Source organism: Gracilinanus agilis, chromosome 4, assembly GCF_016433145.1.
Source record: "Gracilinanus agilis isolate LMUSP501 chromosome 4, AgileGrace, whole genome shotgun sequence".
NCBI lineage: Eukaryota > Metazoa > Chordata > Mammalia > Didelphimorphia > Didelphidae > Gracilinanus > Gracilinanus agilis.
Window position 1 is genome coordinate 104,519,831 of NC_058133.1, and position 16,477 is coordinate 104,536,307.

Sequence of the window (16,477 nt, forward strand, 5' to 3'; positions counted from 1 at the left end):
TATAAGGGATGAATAGGGTAACTGTATTATGTGGGGGGTGGAGTTACTATGGATATTTTGAATATTGGACCTCTATGCACCAAATGTTATAGCATCAAGATTTTTAAAGGTAAAATTAAATGAGATACAGATGGAAATAGATAACAAAAAAATAGATAACAAAAAAATAATAGTGGGAAACTTTAATTTTCCCCTCTCGAACCAAAACAAATAAATAAAATAAATCAAACCAAAAAAAAAAATAAGAAAGAAATTAAGGAGATGAATAGAATCTTAAATAAGTTAAATATAATAGATATCTGGAGAGCCCCCAAATACCCAAATGAGACTAGCAGTATAACCCTGAGCACACATTAGTCAAAACAGTTTCTGGTGGAATAACAATGGTTTAGAGAGCATAGATATTTTGCAAAAGTCTTACTTTAACACTCATCATACTGCGGAGGTAATTCTGCATTCCTGAAACATTGTAACAAAAGTTTCATTGGGTATGACCAACCTGAAAAGGCTTGGTTTTGGAAAGAATATGACCCTGGCAATAGATTGTGTCTGCTGCCTAAGGACCAGTCTAGGTAAATATGGTTCTGGTAACATATATTAACTGAGAACCAGACTGGTTAGGTTGATCAAATTAAATGGTGATAGATAAGAATGTGGAGAAACAGGTCTAATATTATATTACTGGACCAGCTGTGAATTGTTTTTTAGAAAACAAGATAAAAATATGCATTAAGTGCTGTTAAACTATTTATGTTCATTAACTTAGGGACCCAGTTACTAGGATTAGGCCCTAAGGGCATCATTGAGAGGGTAAAAAGCTGTGTATGTATGAAAGTATTCATAGAAGCTTTGTTTGTAATGACAAAATAACTGGAAATAACACAAATGCAATGATTGGGAGAAATGGCTGAATAGATTTTATTTTATTTTATTTTATTTTTATTTTAAAGCCTTAACTTCTGTGTATTGACTTATAGGTGGAAGATTGGTAAGGGTAGGCAATGGGGATCAAGTGACTTGCCCAGAGTCACACAACTGGGGAAGTGTCTGAGGCCGGATTTGAACCTAGGACCTCCCGTCTCTAGGCCTGGCTCTCAATCCACTAAGCTACTCAGCTGCCCCCCTGAATAGATTTTGATATTTGAATGTAATGGATTGCATTGTTATTAGAAATGGCAAATATTAGAAATATAAAGAAAATGAGGAAAATATATGAAGGGATGAAAAGAAGAAAAGAGAATAAAAATGGTATGTATTATAATTACATTTAAAAAATAACAGCAACAAAATCAAGAGGAAAAAAGTATTGAAGTAAAACAAATCCAAAGAGAATTCAAAAGCAGAGGATGGTTATATTAGCATATACATAAAATTTTGTATATCTTTAAACAAATTATATAGAATGTGGAGTTTGGTTTTGTACATAATTTGTTGTTTGTTTTTTTTTTTTGCATTTGTTATTTATGTGTTTTCTTTTTGGTGGTGGTGGTTACTAAGTATATAATTTAAAAAATTGAAAAAAAAAAGCTGGGATTGTTGTTTTCCTGGTTGAGTTATAATCATTTGTGTGCAAAATGACAAGCTGCATTGTGAGAAAAAAGAAATAATTCTCTTTTCTCTTTCTCTGCATGGAGAAAAAGTCCATCATTTTTTATTTCCACAATATGCTATTCATCTTATCCATTGTATTCTAAATGGATTTGTCAGTACTCTAAATTCTTTGCTGTAACCTAACTGAGCTTTTTAGAATATTTTTATGTTACCATATTGACAATAAGAATTTTAAGTTAAAATTTCAGAAAATTAAAAAAAAAGGTAATTGGATTTGTAGTTTGTATTTTGTCTTCCTTGTATGAGAAAAAAAGAAAACTCATTCTCCAGGTACATTTATAGGACAAAGCTAGTTGAGTCAGTCTTGAGTTAGCATACATATTGTGGGTATTCACTTTTCCAATGTTCTGTGTTTATAGGAACAACATGAGTATGCCAGGAAAATGCCAGGTAGCATTTAGTAGATACTTCCTTGACCAATAGAGCTTATGATGGGCCCCCACAGAATAGAATTTGACACCTGAACTTTGCCTTACAGAGTAGAGGACATAATTCAGTTCATTTTAGTTGAATGCTTATTAAATACCTTTCTTTTATGAGTTAGGTACTTGGTAGGCCCTAGGGGTGTATAGAATTTCAGCACCCAAAGCCAATCTAGAAATGAGCTAGGAATCATTCTACACAGAACTACAGTGTTAAGCATTTTATGTTTGGTTTTTCTTTTTAGGCTTTTGATTCAGGCTGGCTATGAACTGAATGTTCAGGATCATGATGGCTGGACTCCCCTTCATGCTGCTGCACATTGGGGGGTGAAAGAGGCCTGTTCCATCTTGGCAGAAGCCCTCTGTGATATGGATATCAGGAACAAACTGGTCAGTGAAACAGACATGTAGTAGGCAGTAGTGGGCATAGTGATCAGTAACATGTCAGGAAGCTGTGAGTAATTAGAGCATCACATTGTGGGAGTAAGAATAAATCTTTTTAAAAAATTAACTTTCACAGATGTATTTTAGTTTTACATCACTTATGTTATTCATTATATTTCTTCCTTCCCTCCCAGAGAGCGATTCCTTATAACAAAGAATTTTTAAAAAGAGTAGAAAAAAATAGTTCAGCAAAAACTAACAAGCGTATCAGTTATATGCAGTGTTTCCCCATCCATGGTTCCCTACATTTCACAGAAGTGGGGGAGGGACCAAAGCTAAATCTTATAATAATTAAAGGGGCTGTCATTTATGTGTCTTCTCTGTATTAGAAAGGACAGTATCATAAAATAGGGATTCTGTGGGCAAGATGCAAAAGCAGAACGTGTAAACTGAGTTTGGTTTAGGGACCACTGATTTTGTTGCTGTTTTGATTCCCGCTGGTCATGGTGCCCCTTCTCACTGCCAGGGCCAAACACCCTTTGATGTGGCAGATGAAGGACTTGTGGAACACTTGGAGATGCTCCAGAAGAAACAGAATGTGGTGAGTCTGGGGCTAGTGCCTTTTTATTTAAGTTGCTGTAACAGTTTGTTATCTACTCTGGGCATCTTAGCTACTTGCTTTAGTTATGTCTCTACTGAGAATGAAAATGAACAAATATGCATTCCTGAGATGGTATTTGGTCTCTTCAGGGACTATCAGACAGCCTATTATAGGAAAGTATCCCAGAAACCCCTAATGTTGAACCTTGTTCATTATAGCAAGATAATCTATTAACTGCTAGTGTTTTTAAACTTTCGATGGTCCCTAAATTTTAAACAATGGTTATGATATATCAAAATTATAGTTTTCCCCACAGAAAGTGCCTAAGTATCTCATAAGTTGGATGTCATTGTTGGAAAAAGTGAAAAGATCAGGTAGCTTTTGTTACTTGAAATTAAAAAAAAGAAGCACTGCATTTTGGATCATGGGCACTAGAGAGCTGGAAACATTTCAGAAACTTTTAACTATACCCTTTGAAGATTTTTTTTATCATCATCATAATTATCCTTTTGCCCTGAGTGTTTATGTGTGTTACTTTGCTCCTGCTCTGAAAAAATAACATAAACATGTCAACTTCTACCCTTTATAAAGGATTTTAATGTTTTTCAAGAGTTTTACATTCCCTATCTCTTTAATCCTCATCACAACCTTGTGAAGTAAGCATGATTATCCCCATTTTACAGCAGAGAAAATTTGAGGCTCCACTATGGTGTATGACCTGCTCATGGGCATACCACTAGGGAACATATGTTGTGGGATTTAAAATCAGGTCTCTTCCGATTCTAGGTTCATCACCCTGCCTTTCACAGAACCAGTAAAAGCAGTGCATAAACATATGCCTAGTGCATAATGATGGCAGAATAAAAGCTTCAAAATGATTTGTGAATAATAGTAGATAATTGACATTGTATACATATGAAGATTTTAGGTGGTTTGGGAAAAGAGAATAATGATCATTGTATAATTGGAATGAAGAACAAGGGTAGTAGCTATGTGGGTTCCAAATCAAAAAGTGGGAGTGGAAAAAACTACTGGCTTTCTTCTTGTCCATCTTGAAATGGTTGTGTTTTTTTTTCACTTTCTAATTATTGTCAGGTACACATACACATATGCACACACATACACGAGCATACACACAAACCTGTTTATATATGTATAATCAACATAGTTGAATTGAGCTTAGAGCAAGTATGGATGAAAGAAATATAGGTGAGAGTTCAGATATTCTATACACTTTTATAGTGGTTGGCAGATGTACTTCAAGATCCTGAGACCTCCAGAAGTAAGAAAAGGATTTGTTTTGGGATGTCGAGACAATATTGAGTCCTGCTATTGATATTTATTGAGTGGAGAGGGAAAAAACAATCACAAAAGCAAAGTAACTAAACAAATATAGATGATTAACTCTCAAAGAACATAGAAGTTTTAAATCTAGGAAGGTCATAAGGCTTCCTCTAACTCAGGGTTTCTTAAACTGGAACCTATGGATTTTTTAAGGAAAAACTTGAGAACTGTTTTAGCATAACTGGTTTCCTTTGTGATCCTATCTATTTTATTTTATGTATTTTACAACATTATTCTAAGAACAGATCTGTAAGGGCTCACTAGACTGTCAGACAAGTCTATGACACTAAAAAGAATAAGAAATCCTTCTCTGAGCCATGTTCCTCATTTTAAATATGTTCCATGTTTTTTAAATCGTAGAGCAAGGACTGGAATTTAGACCTCTGTACATTGGGATATGTGCCTTTTAAAATATCTAGAGCAGGATCCTTAATAAATATTTTCAGTGAGGTCCTCTTCCTTTTCTTTAGCTGGAGAGAAGAGAAAACATCTCAATGGAGAGATTCTCTTTGCCTCATTCTCCTTTGCTAGTGATATTGGGATAAGTACACATACATATACTTTCATGGGAACTCTAAGGAGTATGTACAACCCTTTATAATGTGTTACTTAAAAAAAAAACACCTTACTTTCTGTCTTAGTATCAGTTCTAGGGAAGAAGAATAGTAAGGGCCAAATAGTGAGGATTATGTGATTTTCCCAGGGTTACACAGGTAGGAAGTATCTGAAACCATATTTGAACCCAGGACCTCCTGTCTCCAGGACTGGTTATCTGTCCACTGTGCTACATATGCTGCCCCTTTGGTGCATTTCTTTTTACCGGTGATTCTTGTGTTTTAGTTTGCTTTAAGACATAGTGGCAATATTATACCAAATTATGCTCTAAGCAGAAGAACTAATTGCTATCTCTTCTTCTCTCTTGTCATACAACAGGTCACTAAATGCTATTTTTTCCTAAATAACAAATACTAGTGCTATAGCCACAATAGTATTCTTAAAACAGATGTGTAGTTACACATCTGTATGGTTGGGTTTGGGTATAACTGGATAGCCATATAGGGCTATACATTATAATTAAACCCTAATTTCTTCACTGATAAATCGAGGTTTCTTTTTGGTTTCTCTATATCTTTGCAGTCTAGCAGTATTTGGTGAATTAGCTAGTAGGCATATGAATACCCTTTCATCAAGACCTTTTATTGTCTTAGATGCTGAGCCTTCTTAGCTTTTTTTTTTTTTGCATAAATGAATTAATAGATCTAATCTGCTTTTTCATAATAATTAACCTATAGTGGCATGATCTCTTTGGGTCATAGGCAAGAAATTGTAATCTACAAGTTTAAATTTTGACTGTGCCACTTATTACTTGTATAACTTGGAGCAAGTCACTTCCCTTTTTTGGGTTTTAGTTTTTTCATCTCTAAAATGAGAGAGCTTGACTAGATGACCTTTAAGGTCACTTTAATCTTTTATATGATATAATTCTTTGTTTATTTTGACTTTATCATCCTCTTCCTTTCTAAATCCTTATTCTTTTTATTAAAATAATGTCTGGCAAATTGGCAAGGTTAGCTTTAAACTTTTGTGCCTTTCTTGAGTCAAAGCTTCAACTCCATCCATCTTTTTTTGCATAACTGTCCTTTACCTTCTCATCCTAAAAAGTGGCTCCATAGTGAGATCCTTTAAAAATACCTACTCCTGTCAACATCTCTCCAACACTTCCCCTTCAGTTCTAATGATCATCTTCAGGTTACTCTTACCATTTTGAGAGCTTTCCATTGCTGCTGATGTTTAATAATCAACAAGCGATTTTTCTTTCTTTTTCTTTTTTTGTTAGCTTCGAAGTGAGAAAGAGACAAGAAATAAACTTATTGAAGCAGACCTGAATGGGAAATTGCAGAGTGGACTCTTTAAAAAGTAAGGCATTCTACAAAAAGAATAGAAATGGGAGAAAAGGGATTTGATCTGACAATATGTTTAGGAGGCACTTAGAGCAGCAACTCCTTCCTAGACACTGAAAATGTATGTTTTTGAGTGATGTGAGATTATGGGGCCTCAGCATGACTTATGCTCCTTACCCACTTAGTTCTTCTATATATCATATTATGTCATATAAGGAAAAAATGAGATTAATTAAAAGCACAATAAAGCAAAGATTAATCCTTGTACCTTTTGCATGCCCACAGCCCTACATAGGCCTAAGAGAATTATAACAAGCTCTACTACTTTTTTGTTCTCCTCTTAAGAACATTTTTGTGGAAATTTCTTTTATTTTGATTATTATTATTATCATCATAGTAATCACTAAAAATAATAAGTGTAATGCATATGTATTAATATATATTTGCAAGTGTTTTCCTTACAGTAACTTTTTGAGGTTGGTAGATACTCAGTGATGGACTATAGATACTTGATCTTGGGTTATTTAGAGCTATTTGAGTTATTTATTTATTAATGAGGGAGTCATTGAGAATGACTGAAATGTTTGAGGCATTGAAATTAGTTGGGCCTATTAGTATTTTTCTACTCTGAGGAGGAGATCTTGGCCCATTTACATTGATGATGGTGACATTTATCATCAAGTTGCTGGGTTTGTCCTAGAGCTAGTTAAATTAAATGTGCTTGGATAAGGGAGTTAATAAAGCAGATTTGAGGAAATAGAAAAGCTAAGGGTCTTAAAGGTAGTACCCTTGTTAGTCTTGAATTCTAGTAAATCTCAGAAATTTCTTGCCTTGTTAACATCATTTAATCTCATTTCTGATTTAGCAAAGAGAAGATTCTGTATGATGAGGAAACACCGAAGTCCCAGGAAACAGAGGAAGAGGTTAAGGAGTCTAGCAGCTCTAGCTCAGAAGAAGAAGAAGGTGAAGAGGAAGCTTCTGAGTCAGACACTGAGAAGGAGGCAGGTAATACAGTGATATTATGAATATCATTCTCAAGTGGAGAAGCTGAGAGACCCCTTATTTTTTGAAAGCTGTTAGACTTTTGGAGTATTCCCAAAGAAACTTTTACATTTTGGTATACAATTTGGTGGACTTTGTAGCAGAAACTTGCTTGTAGAGCCCTGGTGTCTGTCAGAGTATATTTAGCCATTCGTAGGTAGTGATATGAGAAGATGCTCTAAGGGTTCTTACATGAGGGAATGAAATGCCCTGACCTTGAGTTAGTGGATGATGTGAAGATCAAATTCCAAATTGGGAGATGGAGGAAAAGAGAGCTTACAAGTACACCTTGGGGCAAATACTTTTTGTTTCTCCTGTGAATAAAATTGCTTTAATATTTTAACCTATAAGATCCCTTAAACATAGCTGAAATCTTACTTCAGCATTTTGGTTTCTCTCAATTCTGTGATTGGGGTAAGATGGGAAAGGCAAGTGCCACATGGAGGAAAAAAGAAATAGTGTGTTTTTCATCTTATTTTGTGTTTTTTTGATTCAAACATGTTATAGATATCAAATATATGTTTTTGAGCAGTTTGATCAAGACCTTTTTAAAGGTAAATGAGATGATAGTATATCCAATCTAGTACTCCATAAAAAGATCAGTAGGTTTATCTAAAAACAATTTATGTGCAGCTTTTTTATGGAAAGACCCACTCACACATACTTTAATTTCATTTTGCCTACTCTTGCAGATCTAAAGATCTTTTTTGAATAGTGTAGAGGATTCATAAAACAGAAAAAGTTCTTTTATTTCATCCAATAAAATGAGACCATTAACTTGATACACTTAGATTTCATCATCAGACTGCATTTCTCTGTGAGGGCATACATTGGAACACTATAGAATCATGAATGCAAAATAATAGCTTTTCTGACCAGAAGCACTGAGTTGGAGGGCAAAAGGCCATTTGGTAGCTTATGATGGAACTTGTTTTCTCCTAAATACTAATATTGCCAGGCTACCCATAATAAAGATGTTGAAGACTGAAAATTGTTGGCCCTTTGATGAGGATCATATTCTAGTCATTTTTGGCATGGAGGCCTTGCTACTTTGAAATAAGACACTGTCTTCTCTCTTCTTGCCTGATTCTCTGTGACCTATTAAATTTCAGTGAAGGAAGTTGAACAGTTGAAAGCCCGAGAAGGAGATAAATGCTAGCTAAATTTATGGCACATCAGATTTCTTTTTGCTCACTCAGATAGAAGCACAGCTTCCTGAGAAATGCTAGTCCAGTGCTGACCCAAATGACTCTATATTTAATATGCATACATTAATATTTATTCAGTATTTGCAATGTCTTAGGCACTATCTATCTAGAACAGTCTTTTGGTAGCTTACATGTTAAGATATACTTAGAATTCTAGAATTAGAAGAATGGAAGGGCCTCTCTAGACTATTGCGATAATCCCTTAACTGTTCTTCATGGCTTTAGTCTCTTCTCTATTTCCAGTCTATTTTGCACAATTCTGTCAGTTTATTCTTCCTATAATACTGCTTCATTTACATCTCTTTTCTGTTAGAAAATGGTCAATGGCTCCTCTCTCTCTACCAAATGAAGTTCATTCTCTTTAGCCCAGTAATCACGGCCCTCTATTAATAATCTGTCCTCAGCAACCTTGACAACCTTATTTTATACCACTATCCTACATATATCCTATGCTCCAGATAAAGTACTCCTTGAATATATTTTATATATTCTTAATTCTGTGCTTTTCCTCATTCTGCTCCTTTAGCTTGGAATACTGTAATCCTTCTATTCCCCATTTCAATGGCTTTTCAAATCTTATCCATTTTCAAGGCCACTTCCTCTGCAAAACTTTCCCTGATAAACCATAGCTGGATGTGAACCTTTACTCTTGTAAACTTCTTATAGTACCATTCTTATGATACTTATCAATAAACTCTATGTTGTAATCACTTGTATATAGCACGTTTTATCTTCTTTACTATATTTATGAGTTGCTATGTAAAGCAATCCAGAAAACAAAAGGAAGTTGCAGATAAAAGGAAAGATAGGTCATAGGCTATCTTTGTAAAGGCAAATAAAGGAATTATTGTGAATCCAAAGACAACAAGAAATGACATTTCATGGGATATTCACCTTATATTACAATATTCATGATAATCCTTTGGAAAAAAGATTACAATAAGAATATTGTGTTTGAGCATTAGTTGCAGAGGTTGAGGAAGTAGACAAATTTGAAAAGAACTTGATAAGCCCTCTAAATTAAAAAAAAGAACATTTTGCCTCTGAAATTAAACATCAAATAGAATGGATATTTCCATATATTACACATAGTAGAACAGAAAAGGAACATTTCATTTAAAAACTATCACTTTTATTATATATGACTTGCTTTTATTTTAAAGTATATAATAAATTCAACAATTAACTTTCAAAGCTATCCTACTTGTCTGATCCTTCCTTATCTTCCTTCTGTTCTCCTACATTTAAAAAATATTTTTCCTACTCTCTCTTCTCCTTTTGTATGGCATTGAAAGAAAAAAGAGGGGAAAATCAAAGCCAAGTCAACAAGAATTTATTAATAAACATAGTTAGGCAAAACAAATTCCCACACTCTAAATATGTTTCTTTTATTCTACATCTTGGATCCATCACCTCTGTCAGGAAGTGGGTACATGCTTCATCTTCTGTCCCCTGGAACTGTGTAGTTGGTTACTACATTGATCAGGCTTTCAGAGTTTCTTTTCTTTATAAAATTGTTCTTATTATATAAATTGTTTCCCTGGTTATTCTCACTTGATTTTTCATCAGTACTTTAAAAAGCAAAATCTTTTCAAATTGGAAATTGAGGGAATGTTCATCAGTTGGGGAATGGTTAAACAAATTTGGTACATGTTGGTGATGGAATACTATTGTGCTATAAAAAATAAGCAAGATGATTTCAGAAAAAGCTGGAAAGAGCTGCATGAACTGATGCAGAGTGAAATTAGCAGAACTGGGAGAATATTGTACATAGTAACAGCAATATTGTACAATGATTAACTGTGAAAACTTGACTACTTTCAGCAATGCAATGATCTGGGATGATCCTGAAGACTCATGATGGGAAATGCCATTTACCTCTAGAGAAAGAATTGTTGGAGTCTGGTGGATATGGGCCAAAAGCATATTATCTCTCATATTAGTGTATTTATTGGTTTTATTTTGGGGTTTTGGCTTTGTATGAGTATGCTCTTACAATAGTGACCAATATAGAAATATGTTTTATATGATAATAAAAAAAACTTAGATTTAAATTAAAAGAACCCCAAAACTCTTTTAGCCATTAATTATGGTAGAGCCTCCATATTTGGACTCCTAACATTATCATTCTACACATACTATTGGAAAAACAAGGAATGCATAGCACTGAAGAAAAGCCATTGTCTAGAGTAGTGATGGCAAACCTTTTAGAGATAAAGTGCCCAAACTGCAACCCTCACATCACACATGAGCTGCTTGTCTTACCCCAGATAGGGAAGGAGGAAGCACTCCCATTGGACTGCTGGGCATAGGGGTGGATGGAGTGAGAAATGTCCTCAGGCATGTGTGGAGAGGGGGAGTGGAGCAGCCCCACCTCTGGCACGTGTGCCATAGGTTTCCCAACATGGGTCTAGACCAATGATGGGCAAACTATTCCCCATGGGCTAGATCCAGGTTGAAGTTTGCCCATCATTGCCTTAAGCAATTCCCTAATCACTATGCCCCCACATCCAGATGTAGGGATTAGGGAATTGCTTAAGGCAGTGATGGGCACACTATGGCCTGGGTCTGCCCCTTGGGGAATAATTTACCCACACTGGTCTAGACCAAGCATGCTCAGAAGAGATCTATACAAAAGATGATAGCTTTGATGATATTGAGGGATCAGTTCTTAAGGAAAACAAATAGAGAATAATTTCAGAGTCATGGTAGAAGTCTGACCTACATATTACCCCCCTTCCCCCAGAAGTGACTCAGAGATACCAGTAAGTGCTTATTCATATGCCTAATTTACTAGCTATACACATTTTTGTGAGAATAATCTAAACACAGATTAAGAGCATCTTTTAATAAGAGTATTGTACCCCACTCCATATTTGCTGCTCTGCTAACTCAAGTCTTGATTGACTCTACCCCCTCAGCCTTCTCCCTCTTCTGAATGGAGAGGAGAGAACCAAACTCCTCCCAATGCCTTTCCTTAGAGAAGTCAAAAACTGGACTCATATTCAAATACTCTACTTTGCATCTGTTGCCATGCCTAGTTTCAACTCCCGGAATAGAATGGCCCTGTCTTTGGTATCTCTGTTCCTCCCCTTTCCTACCTCTTTTTGTGTGTTGTCTCTTCTTCTTTTCCTCTAGATTATGAGCATGTTGAGGGCAGAAAATGTCTTTTTATTAATTATATCCCCAGTGCTTAGCATAGTACCTGGTATATTGTAGGCACTTAATAAATGTTTATTGGATTAGAATTATTATTAGGATAGAACAAGCAGATTTTCATGTATTTTAGAAATATTTCACAGTAGACCTCATCTTTATAATCATATAATTTTTTGAAAGGTTTAAAGGATATAAGATCCTAGCGTGTTTACTGTTGATTGAATTCTTATAAAAGCATTTGGTGCAGTAGAACAAAATGCTGCCTTAAAGACTCTCTTTCAAAAAGATGCCTCTCGTATACATGTAAAGATTATACAAGATTTTTGATATACAAAAGATGTAACAGAGAGAACTCTTTTTTTGTGATTTCTGGGTTATTAGTTCCAAATGAATTATATAGAAGTCATAAAAGAATTTTTTTTACAGGCAGAGAAGAGGTATAGCACAGAGTTCAAGTTGGGAGAGGGATCCCCTATAGATTCTGAGATCCTTCTGATCTTATTTGTGGATGACATTGTGCCTATTGATTCAAGTCCTGGAGCAATGCAGAGCATCCCATATGAAGTTTACAATCATTTGAGAGAAGTTTGACATGATGACATGACTTCCCACAAAAGAAAAGTCAAGCTGAAAAAAAAATTATTATAACCAGGATAAAAAAAAAAACAACCTAGCATTTATATAGCACTTATATAGGGTTTGCGTAGTGCTTAATACAGGTTATCTCATTTGATCCTCACAACAATCTTTGGAGGATTAAGTGACTTACCCAGATGCCACACAATTTCTGAGGCAGGATTTGAACTCAGGTTTTCTTGACTAACAACGCTATCTACCGTACCATTTAGCTTCCTCCATGTTCCTCTATTGTCTAAATTATGACATGCTATTGTACAGACAACCTATTGAGCTTACCCCTCATTTAATGTAAATGGAACAGACACTGAAAATTAACTTTGGGAAGTTGATTTTTTCAGTGATTGTAGGCTTTTCTTTGAAATGATCTCCCTACCCCACCCCAAAAGAATCTGTGGATTCTTTTGATTGGTACTTTGTTTTCTCAGAGGTCCTTGGTAGGCAATTTTTAGTATTATTTCTTTTCTTATAGTGTTTGGTTTTTTTAAAAACCTGTGTTCTTGAAGATTCCTATGATCCCCAAATTTTCTCTATACATCCTTTCTTTGAGATCACTATTCCTCTCATTTGATATGCTGTTTTTAAGCCTTGGCCTTTCTCTGTGCTCAGTGTGGCAGAGTATGAATCCTTTGGGTCACTGTTCAGTTGGATCACATCAGGAGTCCTTGACCTGGGGATGATCTAAGGAGAGATCTTCAAGGGCCACATCTTTTCCCTGATCTGTCCCCTCTTCCTTGAATACTGTCCTTTATCATCTGACTTCTAGCTTCCTTCTAGATGTGCAAATCTTCCCTTCTGCAGAAGCCCTTTCCCATTCTCTCCCACTACTGTCATCCCTCCCAGACTCAATTTCTTTAACTTATGTGTATCTTGTGTGTTCATAGAAGTTCATTATCTTCTCCAGGAGGATTTCCTTTTCTTTGTATCCTTAGTACTCAGCACAGTGCTTGTCACATAGTTGACTATTTTTAAACCCTTATCTTCTGTCTTAGAATCAATCCCAAGTATTGCTTTCAAGGTAGAAGAGTGACAACGGGGGTTAAGTGACTTGCCCAGGGTCACACAGCTAGGAAGAGTTTGAGGCCAGATTTGAACCCTGGACCTCCCTTTTCTAGGCTTGGCTCTATCCATTTAGCCACCTAGCTATTAATAAATAGGAGGCTATTAATAAGTAGCTTGTTGATTGACTGTTGATAATAAATGGTTGTAGCATTGTTCAGTTGACACAGGACAGGTAGGAATATTGACCTATTGACAGGGTTGGTGCAGTATCCTTGCATTCCTGGAGCAAGGAGGCTTCAAAATATCATTCTGGGTGATAGTTTTAGGAGGAGATTACAGTCATAGAATTTAGAGTTAGAAGGAACCTCGGTATTTGTCCAGTCCAGGAGTTCCTTACCTTTTTTTTTTTTTTTTTGCCCTGAATCCCTTTGGCTGCTTATGACCTCCTCAGATAGCTTCTTTACAAGCATTAGATAAAATATATGAGATTACAAAATAAATTGGTACTATTGAAATACAGTTTTCTAAATATTATTTACCATCCAAGTTTATGGATCCCCTAAAATATTTTTGGGAATATCCATGTGTCCCTTAGTAGGGAGTGTTGCAACTCCAGGTTAATGATTTCTGATCTAATCCAGTTGATTGCCTGAAAGAATCCCTACCAAAACATACTCAACAAGCAGTCATTCAGCCTCCAGGAAGTAGAAGTTCACCACCCAGTGGGTACCCATTCCTCTTTTGTGCTAATCTTAGTTCCAATTCTTTGATGTTAGTGGAGAGCCCCTCTACTGGTGCTTAGTGGTAGTGAGGGGCTTCAGTTTTGTTGTGATGACTCAAAACATAGTCTTTACCTGAGCCAGTAGGTTCTTTGGGTGAAGAGGCCTTCAAATCCTGTGCTGCCCACATTATCACATTCTTACTGGTCAAACCAGTTATTTAATTATTTTGTACTTTGGGATTTTGAAAATTTGTTTTTTCTATTATTTTACTTGTGCTAATTTTGTCTCCTTGACCAGATTATAAGTTTGTTGAGGTCAAAGATTATATCTTATACTTTTGTCTCTCCCATAGTATTTAGCACATAGGTATTAGTAGATGCTTAATAATTGTTTCGCTCAGTAACTAATCCATCATATCAAGTGAAATTTTTTAATACTTTCTATACATAAAAAGTTAGACTAAAGCTCAAAGAACAGGAAAGTACATTGCACACCAATATCTTCTATTTCTAGCAGTCCATTAGTGGTTTTGTATTTGCTTTGAGTTCAAGGATTTGTTTGGATTCATGCTTTAACTGCTTTGCTGGATAATTGCCCTTTCAGTTAGCAGAGAATGACTTGAGAGAAGCAAAATTCTAATATTATTTTTATTCCTTCTCTATTGTCAAACATTAGATAAAAAGCTGGAGGCTGTTGTCAACCACTCTAGTTCTGAATCAAAGAGCAGCATCATGGAGCAGATACCACCACCATCTCAGAATATATTCTCTGCTTCTCCTGCTAGAAGAGTGAGTACTTTGAGAAAACCATAAAATCAGCTCTAACATTGTATAATCTTGTGTAAGACTATGAGGAAGGCTTTGGAATGAAGTTTTGTAAAATAATATTAGTGTAGCTTCTGATAGATACTGTATTTATGATGCTTAAGGGTTTATAGAAATCCTCTTGAGGTTAATTCTATAAAACCATAGAGATGACTACTAGATAATAGTATTAGTATTCTGAACCAAAGGGGCCTTTGTTGTGGAAAATTGCTTGTTACCTATTGTTTAAGATAAAGTTAGTTTTTCCTACAAATAATTATGGGCAGCGGTCTAGAGGAGATCAGACTTCCAGTATTTACCATTTTGATAGCCATTATATGCTTTTTGCCCATGTTTTAAAGTTTCTTTGATGAGACTTCCATCTTTGTACTTTACGGGAAGTTATTAAGAAGATAAGGTAATATGGGAAGATAAGAAGACACTCACGGAAATGTTAAGTACCAATTCGTTCATATACCTTTAGTCCCCTGGGAACCTTGGAGACTAAACATGACATGCATGGCACTCTATGGCACCTGTGCTCTATCTGAGAGAGAGGTAAGGATAGCTTGGCAGGGCCAGGAGCCCAAGGCATTTTGCAAAAGGCTTCTAGACTCCATAAAAGCTCCCTAACTGATGTAGGTATATCTAAGTCCTCTGAGAGATGTTTAGCAACCAGAATTTTGAATGGATTTTTGTGAAGAATGAAAATTTTTACATATTTTACTCATTATTCATTTTTAAAAGTATAATACTTGGGGGCAGCTGGGTAGCTCAGTGGATTGAGAACCAGGCCTAGAGACGGGAGGTACTAGGTTCAAATCTGGTCTCAGACACTTCCCAGTTGTGTGACCCTGGGCAAGTCACTTGACCTCCATTGCCTACCCTTACCACTCTTCTGCCTTGGAGCCAATACACGGTATTGACTCCAAGACGGAAAGTAAGGGTTTAAAAAAAAAAAGTATAATACTTTGATACTTCTTAGATCCTTGACCTACTCAGGAAGGATCATAGATTTAGAGTTGGAAGGGATCTTAGAGGCCATCTAATCTAACCTCCATTTAATTAATTGACTATTTTCTTCAGGTGGTATCATTGCTAAAAAAAATTTGTCATGTACTAGCCAAATTTCTGGTGGTATGAGGCTATCTGAACTAGTCTATGATGATCCTGGCTGATAGATATATGGTCTGTTGGTGAGCCCATATTCTTTATCTTTTCAGTTGGTAAGACTTGGAACTACACAGCCTTCAAGAACTTAGGGTCAGAAATACCATTCTTGGGTCTACATCCCAAAGAGATCAGAGATCAGAGAAAAATATCTGTCTATACAAAAATATTTTTAACAGCTCTCTCCTTATTCCTTCCTTTCCTTGTAGTTCTCCTCTAGTTTCTTCAATAAGGCAGAAGAGCCTAAGGATGAATCACCTGCCTCGTGGCGACTTGGACTACGGAAGACTGGCAGCCACAACATGCTTAGTGAGGTGACCAGTCCTCGTGAGGCTTTAAGGGATCGAGGCTCCTCCATCTACCGCTCCTCATCCAGCCCTCGGATTTCTGCCCTGCTGGATAACAAAGAAAAGGTGCTGTTTGGAGAGGGTTGAGGTCCTTTTGTGAAAATCTAGCCTGTGGGTAAATAGAAA

The 16,477-nt window shown here is 35.8% G+C and overlaps 1 protein-coding gene across 5 annotated transcripts in view; it reads left to right on the forward strand.

Annotated features, from left to right (window-relative positions):
* Positions 1–16,477, forward strand: part of PPP1R12B (protein phosphatase 1 regulatory subunit 12B) — a 303,467-nt gene that overhangs the window by 101,234 nt on the left and 185,756 nt on the right. For all 5 annotated transcript variants that reach the window (XM_044676051.1, XM_044676053.1, XM_044676049.1 and 2 more), the window contains exons 5-10: positions 2,279–2,423; positions 2,944–3,018; positions 6,200–6,279; positions 7,129–7,268; positions 14,707–14,819; positions 16,214–16,417. In XM_044676051.1, the coding sequence (XP_044531986.1) occupies positions 2,279–2,423; positions 2,944–3,018; positions 6,200–6,279; positions 7,129–7,268; positions 14,707–14,819; positions 16,214–16,417 (757 nt within the window). The remainder of the gene's footprint in view (positions 1–2,278; positions 2,424–2,943; positions 3,019–6,199; positions 6,280–7,128; positions 7,269–14,706; positions 14,820–16,213; positions 16,418–16,477) is intronic.